This window comes from Aedes albopictus, chromosome 1 (assembly GCF_035046485.1).
Source record: "Aedes albopictus strain Foshan chromosome 1, AalbF5, whole genome shotgun sequence".
NCBI lineage: Eukaryota > Metazoa > Arthropoda > Insecta > Diptera > Culicidae > Aedes > Aedes albopictus.
In genome coordinates, this window is record NC_085136.1 from 290,758,739 (window position 1) to 290,770,910 (window position 12,172).

The window sequence follows — 12,172 nt, forward strand, 5'->3', positions numbered from 1 at the left end:
AAATTGATAAAGTACTGATTTTTCATGAGCTGGGAAGGAAATCAACACGATCGAAATGAAACCAATCTAGAGTGCGGTGCTATTTTGAGCTCAACAGTTGTCAAACCACTGCAAGACGGCAAGACAAAGTTTGCCGGGACAGCTAGTTATATATAAAAATGAGTTTTAGCTTCCTTTGAGGCAACAAAACTCACGAACGGGTGTACCGATCAGAATGACTTTTGCAGGGTGTGATTCGTATTCATGGTGGCTGTGTTTATATGCAGAAAAAGTTACGAGAATCAACTAAAACAGTAAAAAATTTATGAAGTACTGATTTTTAGTGAAATGGGAAGAAAATCATCACGATCAAAATGAAACCAATCTAGAGTGCTTTGCTGAATTGACCTCAACAGTTGTCAAATCACCACAACGAAGGCAATACAAAGTTTGCCGGGACAGCTAGTTACAACACAACAAAGTCACGCAAAAAGTTTGAACATCTAGCTTTGTGGCAAGTGTTGGTAACTGTTGTAAACAAAACAAACAGCGTTGCCGAATATGTAACTTCCGCTCATCTCTATGTACCGTGTACCCTCGTTGGTTTGACCGCATCTAATCTGAACGCTTTTTAATTTAACCCCCTCTAATCTGCACATCGTTCAAACTAAAAATGGTTCAAATGTCATTCTGCTCATGGAACGGGGTGAAACGGAACGCAGAATCAAAACAAAACAGCAAAAAGGGTAACCAACAGTGTGTTTTTCGATGCCCACAGGGTTACTAAAAGTTCAAATTAAAAAATGTACCCCGCTGGTTTGCATGAGGTGTCGTTCAAACCAACGGGGGTAGACGGTAGAGGATTTCTAACTTCAACTACATAATCCAAAAAGGGAAACGGAGTTTTCTTGATGGGCGGGATAAACGTAGCGCCGACATTGCGTCCGACCATCATCTTTTAATCGGCGAGATTCAGCTGCGCATTGCCAGCACCCATCGACAAGAGGAGAAAATCGAGCGCCGGTTCAACACAAGTTGACTGGAAGACACTGCGGTGAAAAGATCCTTCGTTGAGGAGCTGTAAAATCCTGCTAAGGATATTTCGAAATCGACGAGAATAATTTGGCTTAGCTACGCACCCTGAGAAACCAGGGAATCACAGATGACACCTGGAGGAAGATGGAGGAGCGAAGATACGCTTAAGTCGCGATAGAGCGAACGAAAACACGAGGAGTCAAAGCCGTAGCCCGTCAGCGCTATTCGGTTCTCGAGAAGGAAGTGAAACGTTCATGTAGACTGGACAAAAGAACGTGGGCGGACTCCTTAGCCGACGAAGGCAAGAAATCCGCAAATATTGGCAATATTCGTCTCCTCTAAGATTTTGAAGCATACGTGGATGTAATACTATGATGCCCGTGAAAGATACATCTGAACAGCTACTGACCGAACCGGTTGACCAGCTGAAACGCTGGTTCGAGAACTTTGGAACTGGTTCGAGCACTACGAAAAAGCTTTCGACCGTCTCAATCACGAAAACATGTGGGAAGCCCTTAGGCGCAAGGGTGTCCCTGAGAAAATCATCGGCCTCATTGAAGCACAGTAAAGGGCATTTTCGTGCAGAGTACTGCACACCAGTGTTTTGTCCGATCCCATCCGGGTCGTTGTTGGAGTGAGGCAAGGATGTACTATCACCGCTACTGTTCCTCATCGTAATCGACGAGATCCTGGTAGGTGCGATTGACCGTGAATCAAATCGTGGATTGCTTTGGCAGCCCATTACCATGGAGCACCTAAATGACTTCGAACTGGCTGATGACGTTGCTCTCCTAGCTCAACGGCGCTCTGATATGCAGAGCAAGTTCGATGATCTTTCCAATCGCTCCTCAACGGCAGGTCAATCAGTGGAGAATATTGAAAGCTTCCAATATCTTGGTAGGCAAATGGCGGCACCAAGATCGACATAGGTGCACGGATCAAGAAGACGAGGGCTGCTTTTGCGAGCTTAAGAAATGTATGGAAAAACAACCAGATTAGTCGACGCACCAAAACCCGAATTTTCAACTCGAACGTGAAATCTGTGCTGCTATACGCCAGTGAAACCTGGTGTGTATCAGTGGAGAACACTCAACGGCTGCAGGTCTTTATCGATAGATGCCTGCGGTATATTTTCGTGCATGGTGGCCTCACAATTGGATTTCCAACGTGGAGGTCCATCGTCGATGTCATCAAAAGCCGATAGCGACAGAAATTCGGGAGCGAAAGTGGAGTTGGGTCGGCCACACTCTACGCAGGGGCGGAAACGAAATCTGCAAACAAGCGTTAGACTGGAACCCAGAAGGACATCGCAGCAGAGGCAGGCCCAGAGGCTCATGGCGACGCAGCCTTAAAAACCTTGCTATGATTTTTTTCGGATTACCGGATATTCTTCAAAGGTTTATACAGAAATTCCTGGTTGGATACATCCAGGAATCCCTGCTTGATATTTTTCCAAAAATAATTCCTAGGATGCCATCACGATTTTTTCCAACGATTTTTCAATGATTCATTCAAGAATTCTCCCTGAGATTTTTTTCATTGATTCTCTCTATGATACCTCTAGAAATGTTGACCAAGATTCCTCCTGTTATTCGTGCTAGAATTCTTTCAGAAATTCTTGCTTGAATTCCATCTGGGATTTGTACAGAAATTTCACATGTGATCCCCGGTTGCATCGAGGTTCATTGGACGTATTCACTGAAATAAACCGGACATCAAGGATCTCCGAAACCAATTTTTCAATGATGAAAGTCAAGTCATGAATGTAAACAATTTCACGAAATATTTCCGAAAAATATGAAAAAAAAATCGACGCCCCATCAAAAGAAAGAGGGTGCGGGGTGTGCATTAGTACTTCTTATAGTACAACTATTCCCCTTGATATAGTCAAAACTTTAGCTGAAATGAAAGTCTCTTAAATAAAGACAAATCAAATCAACTTTAGCTGAAAAGCCACTGAGATAATTTTGAAAAATTTTGGATTCTTCCAGCAATCAATCCTATGACTACTGGAAAAATTCATACTGTAATACCTCCCGGAATTCTTCTATTGATTCTTCTTAAAATTTCTCCTGGGATTCCTTTAAAAACTCATGCTGAGATTATTCAAGACAATCTCTCTAGAAATTTTCCAGAAGTTCCGTTGGTGTTTCCTACAAAAACATTATCTTCTCTAAATTTTTTTCATAGAATTCCTCAAGGAATTTCTATCTGGAATTCCATAAGGGATTCCTGAGAAATTCATGAGGAAAACCTTAGATATAATGTCTTGGATAAAAATTCCTGGAGAAATTACCGGAGAAAGTTTCTGGACGCATTTTTTTTTTGGATAAATTTTGGAGGAATTCTTAGATAGATTCATTGTTGAAAATTCAGCCGCAATTCTAGGAGGAATTGCTGACGGAAACTGCACAGGAATTTCTAGATGAAACCCATCAGGAATGTCTGGGAGAATCCAAAGAGAAATTCCTTGAAGAAATACCTGGAGGAATATCTAGAGAAGCCTTGGAAGAACCGGTAGAGGTATTCTGGAGGAATTAATAGAGAAGACCCTGTCGCGGAGGAATTTCGGGAGGAATTTCTGACGGAACTTTAGGAAGATTTTCCGGAAGAATTCCAGCAAGAAAGCCAGGATAAATTGATATAGGAATTACTACAAGAATTCCTGGAGATCCCATAGCTAGGATTTCTGGAGGAAGAATTGCTGGAAGAACCGCAGGAGGAGTTGTTTGAGTAAATCTTGGAGAAGGGCCAAGATGTATTTCTGCAGGAACTTCATGAGGAATTTCCAGAGGAATCTTAAGATAAAGTCTCTGGAAGAATTCATGGATGGATCCTTGGAGAAATCCCCGGAAGAACAACCAAGAAATTTCTACAAGAATCCCAGCAAGATTGTCCGGAAGAAAGCCAGGAAAAAGCTCTAGAAGAATCCCGGGCAGCATTTCCGAAGTATCGCAGATGGAATTTCTGGGGGAGTCCTAGCAAGATTGATGAATAACCGCAGAAAAAATGGCTTGAGGATACCCAGCTGAAATTTCTGAAGGAAGGCCACGGAAAGTTCCTGGAGGAATCCCATGAGAAATTACTGGAAGAATACCGGGAAAAACATCTGATGGAATTCCTGGAGGAATCATCGGAGCAACTTTTGGAAGAATATCAGAAATATTGCCATCCCAGTAAGAATTCTTGATTTCCTGATGGTATCGCACGAGAAATCTCTAGAGAAATTCCTAGAAAACCTACTGAAGGTATTTCATTAAAAATTTCTGAAAGTGTGTCCTTGAAGGAATAGTAGAATGACAGTTTCAATTCCAGCTGGAGTTCTGGATTAACGACTACCACTTGTAATTTTCCTCAGTGTCGATTATCCAGTGGATCCAGTTATCCAGTGGATAACTGACACTGAGGAAAATTACAAGTGGCAGTCGAATACGCGTATCTGTCAAAGGATAAGCAAAATAAGGCGGAATTAAAAGGTACGAAACTGATTACACTCATTCGAAGAGAGTTCGAAAAGTCGGTACAAAGATCTCTGAAGATGTTCCTGTAGGAATCACCGAAGAAGCTTCTGCAATAATCCCAAAAAGATTGTCTTGAATGATCCCAAGTATTCTTCATAAAATTTCTGGAGCAGTTCGTAGAATTTTGGGTGGTTCCATAAAAGGAATTTCTTGAGAAATCCTAGTAGGAATAGCGGGAGGAATCTCTACAGATATTGTTAGAGAAATCCCATCAGGAAAGCCGGGAAAATCATATGATGAGCTCCTTGAATAAATACCTGGAGGAATACCTACTGTTTTCCTTGGAAGAATTGGTAGAAGTATTCTGGAGGAATCTATGGAGGAGGCCCTGATGGAACCGCAGGAGACATTTCTATATGAATCTCAGAAACATTTCCAGGAAGAATTGCTGCAAGTATACGAGGAGATATCCCTAGAAGAATCCGACTAAGTATTCTCTGAAATGCTCCAATTCGAATTTCTTGAGAGGTCCTAATAGGAAAGTCTTGAGGATTCTCAGCTGAAATACATGGAGGAAGGCCAAATATGAGTTCCTGGGGAAGTCCCATGAGGAATTTGTGGAAGAACTCCCTGAATAAAATCCCAGAAAGTATTGGGTGAATCACCGAAGGAATTTCTAGAAAATACTATGAAGATTGCTAGAAAGAATCCCAGCAGAAATGCTAGAAGAAATCTCTTGAGAAATCCCTATTCTAGTAGAATTCCCACAGTTAGAATTTCTGGAGGAGTAATTGTTGAAAGAACTACAGCAGGAGTTGCTTGCGGAATCCCAGCTAGAATTCACAAAGGCAGGTAAGTAGAAGCTCCAGGAGGAATTCCGTGAAGAATGTTCGAGGAATCGCTGGAAAAATCACCGGAGGAACTTCTGGAAGAATCCCAGGAAGTTTGTCTTGAATAATCCTACTTTGAATTCCCGAAGGAAAAGGAAAAAAAAAACTCCTAGAAGAATTCCGAGAAGTATTATAGTAAGAATTTCTAGAGGAATCGGTAGAGAAATCTCTGCAAAAATTTCTAGTGAAAACCCTCCAGGACTTCCTGGAGGAATCCTAAGAAAAGTTCAATGAAGAAATATATGGATGAATACATCATGAAATACCTTGAGAAATCCCTGGAAGAATCGTTAAAGGTATTCCTAGAGAAATTCTTGGAGGAGTTCCTGAATGAATCACAGCAGCAAATATATCGGATATTGCAAAAACAGCTTAGAATGATATATTTAGAAAAATCTCTAAATTTGAGGTGTCGCTTCACGGTAGGAAAGTGGAACCATCTCGGCAGGGGTCCTATTTTGGGCACTTTTCTGCTATAACTCATTCTGAACCAATTGACACAATTTTTGGAACGCGATTAGATACGTATAGTATCTAGCCGTGTACAAAATTTCAAGTCAATTGGTTTGGAATTGACTGAGTAATAACGAAGAGTGCCCAACATACCGACCTGTGCCCAAATGGTTCGCTACCCTATTTGTATGCATTTCGAAAAATGCATCCCGGAACCAACGGAAACGGTTTCCCGGAAATCCGGGTTCAAAATGGCCAGATGGTACTTGTTAGGAAGCTTATTTCATATGGTTCGATGCAATATTCGTTTCTGTAGCTAACCGATTTTTTCGCGTACAAATAACTCTAATTGTTGCCCATCTACGGTTCTTTGAAGTCAAGGCCTGACTTCAGTTAGGTCGTCAAGGTTTCTGCTATACTAGTTGATTACACAAACATTGTCCACTTTTCCAAGTATTGGTGCCAGAAAAGAATAATTAATGTACCAGAAAATAGCCTGTGAGGATTAATTCGAACACCCATGTTCTGTAAGAACGGAATCGGACAATCTGTCGAGATATTCATGAAATCATTTCGTCAGTTGAGCCCAGGGGAGACAAAACCTCCGCCGGCAAAGAGAGCTGATAGGAAAACGACTGCAGAAACAACCACCGCACATGGACGTGCGTGCGATGAGGAGGAGAATGAAATGGATACAGCTAGCAGTGTGGATCTTTCTGAACCCGAACCAGCCCAAGATGATTTGGATAAATGGATTTCGTTTTTAGCAAGTGGACGAGAAAAGTGGAAAAACAAACAAAAAAGATTTGAATTAAATAAATGAATTGTAGATACACAGTTGATAAAATCAGACCTGAATGACCGTTAGGTTAAAAGGTCTTTAATAAATAATAATAATAATAATTTGCAAATAACACACGTTAATGTAGACTTCAATAGTTCAAAAGTGGTGAATATCCCAAGAATTAATAGAAAACATCTTGGAAACTCAAAAGATACCAACTCAAATAATCATTTAGCAACGAAATACGTGAATTTCCATTGAAATTGTTAGTTTACGAGAGAGAGACTTGAAGGTGAAAATCGCACTTGGTATTTTTTTACCCGTCCTTACCCACCGACCTTACTCCATCAAAAAGTCTAAGAAAATTTTGATCCCATATATTTTTTTGAATTTTTAGTTTCACCATGGACACAATCGGTGAAGACGAAAGATTTATTTCTAGGGATGTTGCAGCTGTATACAAAAAATATGATATTTCACCATAGTAGGTAATTGAAATCTATATGAAACATGAGTTGATTTCAAACAGAACTGATTTCAGATCAAATATGATTCCATGACCAGCAATTCCATAAGACGTTTCTTATAAGATTTCATTGCCTATTTGTGTCGAAAGCGATTGTGCACATTGCTGCATACTTTGGGGCGTATGAAATGGAATAAGTAACGCCAGCCTGCGCTTTGCGTGATCACCGTAACAGGTATAACAGATTCCACAACTGAGCAACACACGACTAACCGACGGGCTAGGTGTGGAATTGGTAGTCAAACTGGTGTGAACCGTGTGAACGAAAGCAAAATGGTCAATTGGCGAAAAAGCTATCAGTTGATAACTGGGTAATTCGAAAAATCTTTATAAATATGTAGGGTTGCGGGAAAGGTATATGCGATTAGAACCCCAGGAAAGCCATGAAAAATCTGAGTAATTAAGTCTAAAGAACCAACATTGAATCGTCACCTACCTTCATTGATCGTCTCCAGGTGATCGCCGCCCTCGATGATGGGCTCTATTCGCACCAGCGGATTTTGGAAGACCAGTATCGCACTCCTCTCATTTGGCGTCGTGTCGAAGCAAAGCCTCACTTTGTGATCGGCCGGAAACCGTTCATCTGCAATAGAAATGCTTCAGTTTAGTATCCGTGTCACGGGAAATTCGACCGAAACGTCCTTACCGTTGCACGCCAGATCCAGCTCGACCTTGGCGAATTGTACTTCCCTCTCGGTTATGGCACAGGTGTGGAACTGCACGCACGAGATCAGCTCCTTCTCGTCGTGCAGTTTGTTGTTATTTGGTATGATCTGATAGCACCGGATCAGGACGTCGCCGCGCAACCGCAGCGGGTGCTTGATCTCGTAGATAAACTGCCGGGTGGTGATCGGTATCACGTAGATGTCCGACGTGAACAGACACCGGACGCCCTCGTAGATCTTGACGAAACTGCGCCACTCGCTGTTGACGGTGACCGATCGGTAGTGGAGACAGGGCGGCGACTCGACGATGATGGCCCGCAGGAAGAGCGACGCGGCGTTCATCTTGATCGTGCCCGATAGAAGGCCGGAGAAGTACTTGATGTAGCGCTTGTGCGACGGGATCCGCAGCGGGCCGGTGATGGATTCGAGGAATTTTTGGGTTGAGTAGATGTCCAGATCGAGCCAGGTGGGCGTTCGGCGTCCCCCGCTGAGGTCCGCAGGGGCACCACCGCCGCCGGGCGATTGGAGGGCTTTGGTACGGTTGGATTGGGGGAAGTTGGAGCCGCATATTTTCTGATACTCCAGGTAGGCGGCGATCGCGGTGCCGAGGCGTTGTTTGTCCTCTCTGGGGAGAAATAGGGGATGTGTGGAAGAAAAATAATAGTTTTAGTGCTCTGCAATAACGTAATTATTGAAGGACAGTGATCATGACCCAACGAACCACTCCTAACACCAATTTCTCTTTCCCGTGACCTTTGTGGAGACACAGAGGTAAACACGATCTTCAAATAGTAAATATGGCCTTTTGCTATTCCTAACTGACTACAAGGACGTGGCCGGTGCCGCTTTGATGAGAAAGACCATGATCACTCCCAGTCTGAAAGGATGATTCATCATGTACATTCATAGACTCCGTTACATCACGGAGTAGCAATCAATCTAAACAAAGCTTGAAAACAACTTTGATGGTGATAAAGTGTGTTTATGTTCAAAGCAGCATTGACGATCTGAACCATCACAGTAGCCCAAACTTCAACGCACCGTGATGGCGCCTACTTTGACTGAGTTTTGCTTAAACCTTACGCCATACCCGCAAAACGCCTGGCTCCTTTGATGATGATAATGAAGATGATGGCCATGATTATCGATATTTGTGCGTAATTATTATTTTCTGATAATTAGGCATTCGCCATTATGGGCTACTGAGGTGGCACAGGCACTACTACTGATGCTGGTGGTGAGCGTAATCGAAAAGGTTCACCAGCAAGATAACCTGGTCGGTTCCAAACATGGGAAAACTTACCAGTCATTACCCAAAAAAAAAACAGTGAAGAGATAGCAAGCACTGAAGCGAAAAAATCGCCAAAGTAAGAAACCATAAAATATAATTTTGTCGCTTTACGGGGATCGTGGTGGTGGCTCACGAAGGTAGAGGTACTCACAGCCACACAGTCAGTCAGCCAGCACCTTATGGCCCGGGTAAGTACTGATTTTCATAAATTATGCAAAATGAATTTTGACCATTTTTGGTACCGATGGCGTCGAGTCGATCGAAACAAGTACCGAGTCGGAGAGGCTTACCTTAGGAGCACTTATGCCGTACCGGCTACATACCAAAAACGAAGACTTAGTGAACGAACTCACAGTTTGATCGAAGTCTGCCGCAACTATGAGAGACAGAGAGAGAATGACGAAGTGCCGAAAGCTCCAACTAATTGGACAGCTATTGGCACTTCGAGGCGGCAGGTTGCGAATTATGGTGCATTAAAGTCAACGGCTGGTCAACGTGCAGTCAACCAATTTGGGAGCGGAGTAATCTAAAGATGGATGAATGCAACTCAGTCGCATTGTTTTGGTAGTATGAGAGGTTATCAATCTCAATTTACAAATTATCCTTTAATTAAGTTCTTCCAGACTTCTGGGACGAAGCCTTCCAGACTTCTGGGACGAAGCCTTCCAGACTTCTGGGACAAAGCCTTCCAGACTTCTGGGCCGAAGCCTTCCAGACTTCTGGGCCGAAGCCTTCCAGACTTCTGGGACGAAGCCTTCCAGACTTCTGGGACGAAGCCTTCCAGACTTCTGGGACGAAGCCTTCCAGACTTCTGGGACGAAGCCTTCCAGACTTCTGGGACGAAGCCTTCCAGACTTCTGGGACGAAGCCTTCCAGACTTCTGGGACGAAGCCTTCCAGACTTCTGGGACGAAGCCTTCCAGACTTCTGGGACGAAGCCTTCCAGACTTCTGGGACGAAGCCTTCCAGACTTCTGGGACGAAGCCTTCCAGACTTCTGGGACGAAGCCTTCCAGACTTCTGGGACGAAGCCTTCCAGACTTCTGGGACGAAGCCTTCCAGACTTCTGGGACGAAGCCTTCCAGACTTCTGGGACGAAGCCTTCCAGACTTCTGGGACGAAGCCTTCCAGACTTCTGGGACGAAGCCTTCCAGACTTCTGGGACGAAGCCTTCCAGACTTCTGGGACGAAGCCTTCCAGACTTCTGGGACGAAGCCTTCCAGACTTCTGGGACGAAGCCTTCCAGACTTCTGGGACGAAGCCTTCCAGACTTCTGGGACGAAGCCTTCCAGACTTCTGGGACGAAGCCTTCCAGACTTCTGGGACGAAGCCTTCCAGACTTCTGGGACGAAGCCTTCCAGACTTCTGGGACGAAGCCTTCCAGACTTCTGGGACGAAGCCTTCCAGACTTCTGGGACGAAGCCTTCCAGACTTCTGGGACGAAGCCTTCCAGACTTCTGGGACGAAGCCTTTCAAGCTTCTCGGACGAAGTCTTCCAATCTTTTTGGGAGAAAACTTCAAAATTTCTCGGATGAAATTTTCCAGGTAGTTTTGGAACATGTTTCTATGTTCGAACGTTTCGCACAAAAAGACATCCGGCTCAACTCATATAGTACCTCTATCGATTCCACAATTGTTCTGGTTGGTTATTCAAGGCGGCGTCTCAAATTTACTTTTTATAGCCTTGCGCGGTGCGCTGTGGTGTGTGATGACCGTCCAACCGGACGGAACACGCACATAATTCTTTCGGTGCGCCCTCGCGGTCCTCCATAGGCACGTACACCTCATGTATGTTTTGGCCGTTTATTTATTTAGCTGTGATGTTTGGTGTTTTGCCGCCCTCCGGCGACGACCATAACTGCGTCATGCACGAAAAATCGGCTTGCAGTAGGAGGGTGGCGGTGTAAAATGCGCCGTTGGAGATGAATGATCCTGTGAGCAGTGGAAGCAGAGTTCATTTCACCCCTTTCTTACCAACATGTTCTTCGGCCGCCGTCGGTGTATTAATTTACATACGGACGCGGACAGGACAACACACGGAACGGACGGACGGGTAAGCCCAAAAGTGCATTATTTTTCGTTAAAGTTTCGTTCCAGCTGTGCCAAAGCCTTCATCGGTCGTCGTCGTCATCGTTGTTAGCCATTCTGAACCGTAATCGATTAAAGGCGTGTTTCGATATTGCCGAAAATAAGCTTACCGAAAGTATCAATTATGGGCCCAGAACTGTTTTCATAAATAATTCATATGCGGCGGCAGCCGCACAGTGCGAATCTGGTTGCATGGCAAATACTCTCACAAAATTTGATTAAAATCCAGTTTCTTAAATTAATGTTTGCATTCGCCAAGGTGGTTGTTAAAATATTTGCATTTAAATGAACGAACGACCGGCCGTCGTTAAAGACGATCGGTTGCGGTGGTCGGGTCAGGTCGTGGTCGGGGTGATCAACTAACACCACGTCGCGCCCGCAAGTATGCAATTTTTCACTGTTGGCACTTAACTGCCAACTGCTAGCTGCACTTGGAAAGTTTATCTTTCCTCATCCGGTCAGTAGGGCGACTCCCATCTGCAATGCAGATGAGCAGTAGGCAATAGCTAGCTCTAACTCGGTTCGAACGAGAGACAACCGTAAATTATCGGATTTCGTTTGGTTGGGATTCACCTCAAATTAAATTATCGCGTAGTAGAAGCAGTTGGACCGATGCCACCAACTTGTATAGGTCCACCTGGTCGTTGCCACTGTTGACCCCATAGATCCCCAGTAGATCCTGGCAGCTGGATGTAGTGTGTTCTCGCGCAATTCACAAACCTCTTCTGTCTTTTAGTTGCGATCTTTACTCGTACACATCAGTGGTCTGCAATCAGTTTGCAGCTGTAGCATGGCTGGTAGCGAATCACATTTTAACTAAAGAACCCAGCTAACACAAAGTCTTATATGATGTTGAATACGATGCTTAAGTGGAGGCCATATACGTACATGCTCCCATTTAACCGTGTGTAAAGTATGTGTATACCGCCTCCACTTTTGCATCCTATTCAACATCATATATGACTTCAAAAGTGCATCCAAAGATTTCTCAAGAATTTCCTT

The 12,172-nt window shown here is 43.9% G+C and overlaps 1 protein-coding gene across 1 annotated transcript in view; it reads right to left on the bottom strand.

The window, feature by feature from the left end:
- Positions 1-12,172, bottom strand: part of LOC109623099 (uncharacterized) — a gene marked incomplete at its 3' end in the record, with an annotated part of 668,880 nt that overhangs the window by 185,255 nt on the left and 471,453 nt on the right. Inside the window, 2 exon segments of the mRNA XM_062846987.1 lie at positions 7,565-7,711; positions 7,775-8,418. Coding sequence (XP_062702971.1) covers positions 7,565-7,711; positions 7,775-8,418 — 791 coding nt within the window.